The sequence below is a fragment of the Sceloporus undulatus genome, chromosome 3, assembly GCF_019175285.1.
Source record: "Sceloporus undulatus isolate JIND9_A2432 ecotype Alabama chromosome 3, SceUnd_v1.1, whole genome shotgun sequence".
Taxonomy (NCBI): domain Eukaryota; kingdom Metazoa; phylum Chordata; class Lepidosauria; order Squamata; family Phrynosomatidae; genus Sceloporus; species Sceloporus undulatus.
Window position 1 is genome coordinate 66,607,142 of NC_056524.1, and position 13,163 is coordinate 66,620,304.

Genomic DNA, 13,163 nt, shown 5'->3' on the forward strand with positions numbered 1-13,163 from the left:
ACACACACCTTCCCTCACTGCAGTCGCTCGCCTGCCTGCCTCCCTCCCTGCCTGTCATTCTTTCAGCCAATCAGGAGACGGAGGAATGAGGGAACGGATTTGAGAACGGATAAGAATACCGCACACACTTCTCTTGGAACGTTTTCATCACGTTTCAGCTCTCTGGGAACACATTCAGAACACATTCAAATCCGTTCCCTCCTGGAACACATTTGGAACACATTTAAGCGTTCTGAGAACCCGATTGGAACACATACGTGCGGTATTCTCAAATGCGTTCCGTTCTCATCACGTGATGAGAACGTTCTCAGAACGCAGTGCGATAATCTTCTAAGACTCTAAACTATCTAGTCTGTGAGCTGCTTTTCGCTGACGATGCTGCCCTCGTTGCCCATACAGAAGCAGCTGTGCAGCGTCTAACATCTTGTTTTGCAACAGCTGCAGAGCTCTTTGGGCTGGAAATCAGTCTGAAGAAAACGGAAGTTCTCAACCAGCCGGCACCACAGGAAGAACACTACCATCTTCACATCACTGTAGGCAAATCTGTGCTTATGTCTGTCCAGCAGTTCACCTACCTGGGAAGCATCATTTCCTCAGATGCCAAGATTGATAAAGAGATCGATCACAGACTGGCAAAGGCATATAGTGCATTCAGAAGGCTTCACAAAAGAGTCTGGAGTAACAAACACTTGAGGTGAAGCAAAAAAATCAGTGTGTATAGAGCCATTGTACTGTCTATTCTCCTTTATGGGTCTGAAACATGGGTCACCTATCGCCAGCACCTACAACTCCTCGAACGCTTTCATCAGCGCTGTTTACGCACAATTCTAAATATACACTGTACTGACTATGTGACAAATGTTGCTGTCCTTGAGCAAGCAGGATTCACTAGCATTGAGGCCATGCTATTGAGGACGCAGCTGCGCTGGGCAGGACATGTTTCTAGGATGAAGGACCATTGCCTCCTATAAATAGTATTCTATGGTAAATTCGCCACGGGTCAGCGTAAGAAGGGCGCCCCAAAGAAGAGATACAAGGACTCCCTGAAACAACATCTCAGGCTTGGCCAAATTGATTACCAACAATGGTCCGCCCTGGCCTCGCATCGGGAGGCATGGCGACGCACTATCCACGATGCTGCAGTCTTTTTTGAAAGCTCATGCCGAACGAGTCTCGAAGAGAAACGACAACGGAGAAAGAACCACAACCCGGAAACATCACCCAAGGAGACTTTCTGCTGTGCTTTCTGCAACCGGACTTGTTTATCTTGGATCGGCCTTTTTAGTCATCAACACGCTTGTAGAAAGCGCGGGATGAGTCCTTGCTGAATCATCATTTGTGAAGAAAAGCCAGAGAGAGAGACTAAGGCGCGTTACAGACCGCCCTAAAGCGGGCGGTCTGCCGCCGCCGTTATTAGCTACGCCAAGAAGCCCCAGCGGCCAGACCACGAGGCTTCCCAGCGCAGCTAAAAAGGAGCACTGAAATGGCGCTCCTTTTTGGCCCCCGGAAGTGGCGCTGCAAGGCGCGAGGCACGCACTCGCAGCGTCACTTCCGCCGCGCCACATCCGGATGCTGTGCGTCCGAGACGTCAAAATGGCGGCCCCCATGTGGACAGGAGCTGCCATTTAATACGCGCTCCGCGCGTACTAGGCTCAGGGGCCGTGAGGAAGATAAGACCCTTCCTAACCCTAGCACGCCCCTTTCTAACCCTAGTACGTGCGGAGCGCATACTAAATGGCCGTTTATAACGCGCCAAAGTTTTACTTTCTAGATTTATAGTTTTTTGAGGGTTTTTTGGGCTATGTGGCTGTGTTGTGGAAAAATTAATTCCTGATGTTTCGCCTGCATCTGTGGCTGTTATCTTCAGAGGATGGTGGCATGGAGATGTGTGGAGTATAAATTTCCAGATTTACTTTCTGGAATCTGTATACAACCAGTTTAGATCACTGATGCTATTCAAATTTTTATATAGCACCGCAATAGCTAATCTAGTAAACTCTGGCATCAAGTTAGGACTGTCTTTCTCATGCTCTGGTTGAAAAAGACTGTACAGTTTTAGAACAATAAACCATGGCAGAGAATAATTTCCTCATATCTGCACTTTATCTGACTTGGTGAGGAAAAACAATCAAAAACAAATATGAAACTTGGTCTGCCTGTTTGATTATAGTGTTTGCAAGAGAGAACTTAACCTTCAAGCCACAATATGGAAGGTTGCTTTGTAATCTGTGCTGAGACCTAATTAATAAATCATATACAGTATATGTGTGTTAATATATCAAGTTAGAGAATCTTGCTTATTTGGCAAGGGCACATTTCTATTCTGTTGTTTTTTAATTAGTTGCTAGGGTTCTAGCTGAAAATTAGAAAGCAAAGTAAAAATACAGAAACAGTACAAGTTGAGAGAGAGGGAAGCAACTGAAGGTTGTATGTGATCTTGCAAAGTGAATACTTGGACACAATCAAGTGGTTTCAAAATAAACTGGAAGATAAAAATCTGAAAGTAGGATTCCTTTGATTTTTAAAAAAGTTACATCCATTGATATATGGTTAGCATTCAGTTGTAGATACCAGAAAAATCTGATGGAAATCCTTACAAGGAGGTTGTGTTCCAGATGTTGTACTGCAACTCCCAGCAGCTGTAATTCCCATCACCAGCCAGCATAGGCAGTGGTGAGGAATGATAAGACTTGCAGTCCAGCAGTATCTGAAGGATCACAAGCTGCCCCTGTCTTAAAGAAAGGATTCTGCTTCAAATATACCATGTAAAATAATACTGTAGGGAAAATCAGAATAGCATGGAATAATACAGACAGAATGATTTTTCTCCCTGGTACAGTCATTTTCTTTTGCTAAACTTATCTCAGTTTTTGCTCTAACATGAACATATATACCAGGGAGAATGAAAATGAAATGTTTCTGTAGTCATGCAAATGGAAGACTTGAATGTATAATAAATACAAAATCTCAAGTCTGAATTTGCTGCGAATGCCTCTCTTTCTGCTCATCCATCTGTTTCCCCCCTCTGTTTCATTCCTTGCTACATGCTCATCTTTGTTCCACATAGGCAGTACATACGTGTAGTGCCAGTCTTTGCCCTCAACTGCTTTTTCTTTCTTTACTGCCAGTGCCAACCAAAGTCAGTATTGCCATTACAGCTGACATGTATTGGCTGAGGATGGGTGGCTTAGGAGACACCCAGTCCTTGGTTTCCAGATGGCTTTGGAACAGTTTAGCCATTGATACACCTCAGCCTTTGTCCAAATCCATTGGTGAGTCCAAAATAACATTTCTTATATTCTTGTAATAGCCTTGTGAATTTTGGAATCCCCACTTGTAAGAGTAGAGTAATATATTCAGAAAAATAAAATCAAAGCAGTATCTCTCAAATATGCACTTAGAGGATTCCATATTTCTCAAAACGAATAGTTTTAACACAAGCTTTTCCTTAATATGCCAGTTTTCCAAACCAAGACCTTATTTGTGGATATATTCAAATATGCAGCTTGCTCATTTGCATTTGAACTGGTATAGTCTCAAGCACGCTGAACATACACCTGCTAAGTTATATAGATCAGTGCTTCTCATGCTGTCTAATGTGTGGGACTGGATTTTTTCACTGTTTTGTGCCAAAGACCAGCACCTTATTTATGACGGTTGGTAGTAATTGTTTCATTTTTTTTCTTGCCAAGGACTGGCAGCTAGTGGCTCAGGGACTGGCACTGGTCCAGGGACTACCATTTTGAGTAGCCCTGATGTAAACTATCTCTGTGTTGGTAAATAAAAGCTGGCCTTTTCTCTGTGTTAATAACTGACTTGGCTCCTTTCTTTCTTTCTTTCTTTCTTTCTTTCTTTTTGGAGATGCAGTTTTCTCTGGAACCAATCCATTTATTTACTTAGTGTTGAAATAGAGGATGGGCTTGCTTCTGATATTGATCATGGTCTCTCACCCATTTCAGTGATCTGATTCAAGTCAGTTTACTCTGCTATTCACAGTGATAGTTGGTGGCCCTCATGTTGTGGTGACCTTGTGCTTGTTGGCTCAAGGATGTGTGTTTGTATGAGCTGGGAGGAGACTTACTTGGGAGTTCATTAGTGTTCAATTGTTCTATTGTGTCTTGAGTCAGGTCCTCTGCCTGAGCCAGTTCTGGCACGAAGAAGGATACTGACAAGCTGGAGTGTGTCCAGAAGAGGATGACCAAAATGGTGAAAGGTCTGCAACCCATGCCCTAAGAGTTTAGGGAGCTGGATATGTTTAATCTGTGGAAGAGAAGGTTAAGAGATGGCATGATAATCATGTTTAAGTATCTGAAGGAGTGTCATATTGAGGATGGAGCGAGCTTGTTTTCTTCAGCTCCAGAGAATAGAACATGGGGAATGGATTCAAACTACAGGAAAAGTGATTCCACCTAAACATTAGGAGGAACTTCTTGGCAATAAGAGCCGTTTGACAGCGGAACCCACCGTCTGAAAGAGTGGTGGAGTCTCCTTCTTTGGAGGGTTTTAAACAGAGGCTGGATGGCTGTCAGGGATGATTTGATTGTGTCTTCCTACATGGCAGGGGGTTATACTGGATGGTCCTTGGCCTCTTCTACGATTTTGTGATTCTGTGGCAAAGGGGTGGTAAGCCTGCTCTTTTAACTTTTAGGCTGCATTTTGAAGGAGTAATTCAGTGTCTTACATTCCTGAAAATAAGTTCATCACTTTGGACAGTTCTTTTAAAGTTCAAGGAGAAACCTGGAGCAGAGTCACCACTCCACTGACATGGAGTCCACCAACTGCTATGGCTGTTTGTTGCTTAGTACCCTGGTGTCCTACAGTTGCACACCTTCCTTATTCTAATTTCAGAAGTCTTCTTGAAGAGGTCAGCCTTTTGGCAAGTGTGATGTGTCCCTCGTCCAGGAACACCCTGGCTATGAACTGGGCTTGGCAAAGTTTGCTCCCCAGTGGTTGGCTGGTGTGATTCTGGGTGTTGTACTCCAGAAAAGCCATGTCTCTAAATAAAGGAGGGTAGGGCAGGGCATAGAAAAATTTGTTTTTCTGTGCTGGTATGCAGTCCCCTTACAGATTGCCTTAAGAGAATATAATCTGTGAAAAGAAAAAAGTTCTCAATTCAGGTTTAGCCTTTTTCTAACTTCCAATATATTTTCCCATACTGAATACTGTTTTCCCCATGTCCTGTTCCTTGCTGGACCTCTGACTCAACCATTCCCCTTCTTATATACTATAAATAAATGAAAGCATTCAACTTACAGAAAATTAATACAGGTTGAGTCTCCCTTATCTGAAATTCTGAAATCTGAAATACTCCAGAATCCAAAATGGTCCACATGGATGGTTGAGAATGTGACTCTTTTGCTTTCTGGTGATCTAGTGTACACAAACTTTGTTTCATGCACAAAAGTAGTAAACTAGGTATAAAATTACCTTCTGGCTATGTTTATAAGGGCTATATGAAACATACATGAATTTCACATTTAGACCTGGGTCCCATTTCCAAGATATCTTTTTATATATATGCAAATATTCCAAAATCCAGGGAAAAAAATCCAAAACACATCTGGTCCCAAGCATTTCAGACAAAAAGGTTCAGCTTGAATACTACAAATGTATCATGACCTAAGCAAGCTAAAGTTTGACATGGCTGCCCTGCAATTGAAATTGAATAGAAGTGCATTGTAACCAATTGCTTTCCATAGGACTTAGCCACAAGGAGTTTTGACTGGTTTGGAATGTCTTCATATGTTCACAATGCAAGCCGTGGTGGGTTTTTATTGTTTTAACAGTACTTGTAGTTGGAATTTTAGCAAGTGGAAGGGGATAGTTGCTTCCTTATAGAGCCATGGCACCTGTTCCAAACTAGTCAGCTCTCTGCTGTGTGTAGTACACCAAGTGGTTGCTGTTCCTGTCACTCAATGGGAAAACAAATCTGTTCCAGTAACTGTTGGAGGTTTCTTGAATGTTCTGTCTCTCTCTTAAGGAGCTCTGTGAATGTTGTACTATATCTGTGAGGTTTATGAGGCTGAAATATTCATAGCTTGAAAATATTTATCTCTTGAGAGGGGTGATTGAATATTTTTGTCAGGTGATTCTTCCCTAACAGCTTCCTATATATATATATATGAGGCACAAATATCTTCCTGAATATATCTTTATTTTTCAGGTGGCTTTTAAACCTAGTTAGTGTCTTCTAAATTTCAACTGCATTGTTTGGCTTAGCTGGTTGTATAAGCCTTGGCACTCTTCACAGAATCAAGATGTGGATGTTGAATTGGAAGGTGAGGACTCTTTTAATTTGTAAAAACTTTGCATGTACATTTCTAAGCCATAAGAGTTTAGAAGAAATAGTTCTCTACATTCTGTGTGTATGGCTGCCTCTATAAGAGAACAATTTTTCTGGTGGTTATTAACCTTGCAAATCCATTGCTTTCCAAGTCATATGTGTTGTTTTGTTTGGGTTGGGTTTTTTTTTTTAGTCTATGAGGACTTTTGTGGTGTGTGTAGGACTATTATTTTGTTTCTCAACTGCCAATAGGTTGTAGCTCATCTATAATGCTGGGCTGTCTTGGTCCACTTGTTATAGCTTTCCCTTGGGCCATCCTTCCCTAATTCTGCCATTAAGCCAGTACTGTTTACAATCCTGTGGTGGGTTTGATATGTATGGAATTGTTCTTGTCACTTATCAGAAAAGACTTCAAAAGTTATGAATTGCAGGGAGCAGGTTAAAAGAAAGTATTGTATATTTATATGATTATTTTATAATCATCTGCTGTTACATTTGATGTCAATGTGTGTACAGAATACTGGTCTTAGTTTCTCTTTAGGGATTTTTTAAAATAAAAAAATACATCTAAAAGAACAAGAATTAGATGGATCTTGCTTTTTTAGATGATGTTGTGTTTTCATCTTTAATCAGCTGCACCATGAGAGCTGTAGCCCAAATCACATCTGTAGGGCTATGTTTCCTTACACCTGAACCTAAATACAACATGTTTGGATGCACTAGAACAAGTTTTCTTTTAAGTGTATGCTTTTCAAGTATACTGATTCTGAGACTTGATTCCTACTAGCTACACAGCATACAGTCCACAGTCTGTCTCCCAATAGAGATCAGAGATGTGGGTTTGAATTGATACCATTTGTACTACATTTTAAAAGGATGGAAAAATATTTAGGCATAGCTGTACTGGGTGTACAACAAAATTTATCAATATCCAAAAGCAGTGATACCCAAGGTATTTCTGCTTGTGTATTTTGCATTTTGTTGTATTTTAAGGAGACAATACGTAATAGAGGAGCTGAAGAGCTTCTGCTTATGTTACTTTTGGAAATTGTCAACAAATATGATCTTGACTGCAGCTCCCACATTGCCTTACCATTAGCATGGCAAGAGCTGTATGCTGAAATAATCAGAGTCAAAGGCTCTTCACACCTACTTTAGACTCACAGGGGAGCTATATATTTAGCTCTTTGTACTTAATCTTTGTTAGAACAAAAAAGAAAAAAAATACCTACTCATAAACTTGCCATACTTTAATGTCAATACAGAATTCTTGACATATTCTTACCTACAATCTAGCTTTCTTAGTTTTAAATATTACAGTGTTTTAGAGTTATTGTCAGTTTTAATGATATTTGCCCTTGCTCTCTTTTTACTGTATGCTGAATGTTGTAGAAGAGTTTAATGCTATGATTACTTATGTTCCAAATATAAATGCTGTGCTCCAGATTTTTTCAGAGGACAAATACATTTTAAAAAATGAATCTTTTCAGTATATCTGAAGATGATGATTTAGTAAACATTGAACATTGTTAAGAGTATATAGCCCTGTTGTTTGCAAAGCATAATTAAAACTTTCTGATAAAATGTCTACAGCATTCCTATTGTTGTTGTTGTCAAGTTGGATTTTGTTTATGGTGATCCTGTGAAAGAAAAACCTCCTCCAAGAGACTCTATTATTTACAGCTCTACACAAGTCTTGTAAATTCACAGCTGTAGCTTCCTTTCTTGAGTCAGTCTTTCTGAAATGTGATCCTCTTATTTTCCTACTGCCTTCCACTTTAGTGAGCATAATCCTCTTTTCTAAAGACTCATGTTATCTCATGATATGTCCAAAGTACAACAGTCTCAGTTTAATTTGGAGTCTAGTAATATTTCAGGCTTGCTTTTCTCAAGGGCATATTTATTTTTCTTTTTAATAATAATAATAATAATGATGATGATTTATTTGTAGCCTGCCCAACCACAAGGAATCAGGGTGGGTTACAACAACAAAGTACAAAGCAAATAAACAATAACAATAAAATAAAGCAATTCACAATAGCAATAAATAGCAAAAAATACATATCAATTCACAGCAGCAATAAAATTAACAAAGCAAATTACAGAGCAATAAATGAACAAAACAAGTAAAATAGAAAATAATCCCCATTCTCAACCCCATCCCAATCCTAAAAACAATATAAACGATACACAATCTTAAAACATTACAATATAGGACCATGGGGGGGAAAACAGCTGGGCTCCTGTGCCTCCAGTGTCTCTCTGCTGGTCTCTGGTGTTTTCTGGGAGAGGCAAGTGATGGTCCATAGTAACTGTAGAATTCTCTTCTTTTAACATGTTTCAGATGAATTTACCTTCCTCTTGTCAATTTTATTCACTTTTTTACATCCACACCTACTAACTGGAAATAGTATACTATAGATGAACCTCACTTAGATATATACAGTGGGCCCACTACATTATCCAATGGTGGCACGTGCATGCAGATGTGCTGATGTGGATCCATGCACATCACTGCCCATTGAATTATATGGGGTGTTATTGCCCATGTTTTTCCCATCCGTGGGAGTTTGTATGGAAACAAACCACTGCAGATGGGAAGGGTCCACTATAATACTTGAACATCTTATCTATACCTTCCCTTTCAAATTTTAGCCATCTTCTAATTTGTCGACTACAGTCACCGAGCCCCCTGACTCCTCTTTAAAATATACCTCTGCTCTTCTGTCTACATATTTCCAAAGAGTAAAGTGTGTGTCCTCTTTTTCCACTTTCCTTTGTGAGACTAGAGTTTGAATCCCTGTTCATCTTCAAAAACCCCTGGGTGGCCCTGGGCAAGTCACACTCTCTCAGCCTTAGAGAAAGCCAGTGACAAACCTCCTCTGCAGAAATCCAGCCAAGAAAACCCCATGATAGGGCTGCTGTAAATTGGAGTTGGCTTGAAGGCACATAACAATAACTACTTTTATAAATTGCATGTGAACAGCATTTTTTCCTTTCCTTATGCATCATTTGATAGGTTATTAATATTATTTGAATAGCTGTTGTTCGGAGGAAGACGTGGAAATGACAGCTGCAGAGTGGGAGGAAATAGCATTCAAAAATAAGAATGAAAGTTCTTAGAAGAATGTTTGTTTAATATTTATCTGGTAGTGGATAGGTCTTACAAATGCATTTTACTGGAAAGCAACCCCCCCCCCCCCAACAAAGCTATTGATCAATATGTCCTTACACAAGCAGCGGCATTCAAATACACCCACAGAATTGTTTTTTTTTTCTTTCTGTAGTAAAATTCTGAAACTCGCTTTAGTGTGTGATAGGCACAGCCATTCCGTTCAATATAGTAAATATACACTTTCAGTGAACTTAGCAAACTTTGGGGGATATAGGGGCTGTAAAGATGGGCGGCTGGATGCCACTCCTTTCCCCCCTGGATTGGTGCCGCAGCAGCCACACGCAGCAGCACCAATCTGCTCCCTCTAGGGAGCAAAAAGAAGCTGCTCCAAGCAGCTTCTTGGGAGGGGCATCATAAGCACTGCAGCGCAGTGTCATGACACCCCTTCCACGCAGTGCTGGTTGGATGCTGCGCACAACATGCGTCATCATGGCATGCACCGTTTGGATGGGTGGGTGCCAAGATGGCACCTGGGTGGCACAGTGAGGGCTCTGAGCATGTGGAAGCTCAACCCTCACCGCGCCTACAGGCTGGCACAAAGTGCCGGTCTGTACAGCCACATAAAGTACTAGATGTTTTCTTTATATAATGTGTCACATTTAATTTTAATGTGACTTCTGTGATGTGATATGGAGACAGCCATCTAATTACACATTATGGACAACTTTAAAGGAATTCTTAGATTATTAATTAGAAAGCAACAGAGACTAATTTGGATGAAGTACTCTTTTAACATAGCGCAATGGCTAGGCCAGATCTGTAGCAGTGTATTTACAAGAGTGGCTGACGATATTTATGTGTCTCTTTGTGTATATTTTTTTGTTTTGTTTTAGGCACTGGAAAATTTTCCACTGCTGATGTACATTTTAGCTGCCAAAACAGTAATTCTTTGCTTAGCATTCGCTGGGGCAAAAGCATACCAGAGGAAAAGGCTGGAAGAAAAAATGAAAAAAGAAGAAGAAGAAAGGCTGAAAAGGGCAGGCAAGAAAGAAAACTGAAGCATTTTAAAAGGTATGCTCTGATGGAGAAAATTGTGTTTGATAAAATGGAACAGTCAGTCTCTCAAGGGAGTGGGAGGGGGCACACAACACCCCCCCAACATCTAAAGAATTATGAAGGGACCTGTGTGGGCATGCAATCTAATCTTGATCCCCATGCATTTATTGCATACCAAAAAGAGCCCTGCAGTATATGAATACAGAGCCCCACTTTATCAGGGAATCATGTCCCAATCAGCCCTTGCCAGCAAAATGTGCTCAACTGATGTTTGTGGCCTCACTCACACATTCTTTCAGTGCATGTAGGGAAAGGATAGGGCTTGTCTAATACCCGACATGTCACTGCCTTCATGTTTGGTGACTTTATTACCTCAAGTTTTCATTTCACACCCTTCAGCATCTAATAATATTGAAAGATATCATGTAGACTTGGAGATCTGATATGTCATATATCCTAAACTGGCAAGAGGGCTGCAAGTAACATAGATGAGGGACACTTTGTACATTATTAAATTCCCATGCTGCCATTTTTTTCTCGAGCATGCATGAAACATGATCACCACACATAAGCACCTTGTTCAATAGATTTAAATTGTTTCCTGCCCAGAAGAGCCCTTCCGCATGACAATTTTGTAATGTGAGAAATGACCCTGCCAGTTGCTTTATGTTTTTACTTGCAAACATCCATGCTTGGTATATGTATGTAAAATACATTTAAACATGATGCTTAGTGTTTTCATGGTTTGGGATGTAAATATCTCTAGAGGCTGTGATCCTCTAACCTTTTGGCTAGCATGAACTGTATTTTAATTTAGTAAGATTTGTGCCAGCACAATGCTCTGGAGACCACAGTTCCCATATTTAAATTGTGCTGATTGCTATGGGAACATGGACACTAAAAATATTTAGCTTACTTTAAAAATATCTTAGAAACAGAAAAGAGGCATATATTTTAATTGTCACCCTGGCTTGGTCAAGCATGTTTTTTTGTTTTTGTTTTATTTATATACCGCTATTCCAAAGATCATAGCAGTGAACAGCAAGTAAGCTAATTAGCCCCAACAGTCTGGGTACTCATTTTAGCGACCTCGGAAGGATGCAAGCCTGAGTCGAGCTTGGGCCCTTTTGCTGGTCTTGAACTCGCAACCTTGTGGTTTTGAGTGAATGGCTGCAGTACAGGCATTTAACCACTGCGCCACCAGGGTTCCATATGTTATTCAAGTAAACTGTACACAAGAATGCTTGCTTTGCTGGGCTTCTTTTGGGCTGTGTCATCCAAGGGCAGAATACTTCTCACTGCTTTTTAAATCAAAAGATCACCTTTCTAGCTTCAGTGTAGGTTCAAAAGAATGGTGCCGGTTTTTCTTACTATGACTTTACTCTCTACAGTCATGATGCTCATATTGATTCCTTTCAGAACCAGTTCTTCATCTGGTCTCCCTGCTTGACTCCCAGCATGCCAGGGCTACTGGGAGAATGGGGTGGTTATTCTGCCCAGAATGGGCACAACCCATGGGTTTTCCTCTCTGCTCTTCATCCAGCTCATAGGGAGGGTCAGGAAGATTGCAAGGGAAAGGCATATAGCAATAGCAAGTACATTTCTATACCGCATATCAGTGCACTCAAGCACTCCCTAAGCGGTTTACAAAGTGTAAGCTAAATGCCCCCAACAATCTGGGTACTCATTTTAGCAACCTCGGAAGGATGCCAGGCTGAGTCGAGCTTGAGCCGTTTTGCTGGTTTTGAATTCACAACCTTATGGGACTAGGGCTGCATTTGCACTGTAGGAATAATTTAGTTTGACACCATGTATCCCCCATGGCTCATTGCTATGGAATTCTAGGAACTGTGATTTGTTTTGGCACCAGAGCTCTCTGACAGAGAAGGCTAATTGTCTCACCAAAACTACAAGTCCCAGAATTCCATACCATTGAGCCATGGCAGTTAAAATGGTGTCAAACGGGATTATTTCAGCAGTGCAGATGCAGCCTGGGTTTCTCTCTCTCTCTCTCTCTCTCTCTCTCACACACACACACACACACACACTCACACACACACAGAGACACACATATGTGTGTATACATGTATACACATACCAATACAGCAAATCAATTTTGGCTTCTCTAGTTTTCAAATAGAAGCAACAAAGGCAAATGCTCTCTTGCTCTTATTTTGAATTATTAGGAGTGATTATTTTGAAGTGAAAATTCTTATGAAAAACAGATCAGTCACATCAAAATTTGTATCTATCATTCTTAAAAGGCTCAGGCATAAAAACAGTGAGAGAAATACTTTCAGCCTAATCTTACTTCTTGTTTACTAGCTTTTTGTATCTTCCATCTGTAATGTGGACTCTCTTTGCTTAAGACATATTACAGTCTAGAACCTGTAAGTTGGGAAAAATAAGAGTGGTTGATGATTTTGCTTTATTACATAGAAGACAGGACTGGGTGGCTTTTTGGTCTCCTTTTAGATTTATTTTAGAAAAGTATTATGCTTACAATTTTTAAAAGGTAGAAAACAAAGAAGTGGTGAGATGTAAACTCTAAATTGTGATGACCACTTGGATACCACTTTAACTGGTACAATTCCATCCTATGAAATCCTAGGATTTGCAGTTTAGGGAGAAGCATTTTGAATTCTGAGCCAGAGAGCTTTAGTGCCTAGCAAACTACAAATCCTAGGATCCCATAAGATGGAGCCATGA

The 13,163-nt window shown here is 40.5% G+C and overlaps 1 protein-coding gene across 2 annotated transcripts in view; it reads left to right on the forward strand.

The window, feature by feature from the left end:
- SMIM11 (small integral membrane protein 11) overlaps positions 1 to 13,163 on the forward strand; it is a 45,346-nt gene that overhangs the window by 4,296 nt on the left and 27,887 nt on the right. Inside the window, exons 2-3 of one of the 2 annotated variants that reach the window (XM_042459314.1) lie at positions 6,164 to 6,278; positions 10,292 to 10,469. In XM_042459314.1, the coding sequence (XP_042315248.1) occupies positions 6,258 to 6,278; positions 10,292 to 10,456 (186 nt within the window). In that variant the 5' untranslated portion in view covers positions 6,164 to 6,257 and the 3' untranslated portion in view covers positions 10,457 to 10,469. Of the gene's footprint in view, positions 1 to 5,559; positions 6,279 to 10,291; positions 10,470 to 13,163 lie in introns of those variants that run through there. The other variant, XR_006103003.1, reaches the window with a different exon arrangement.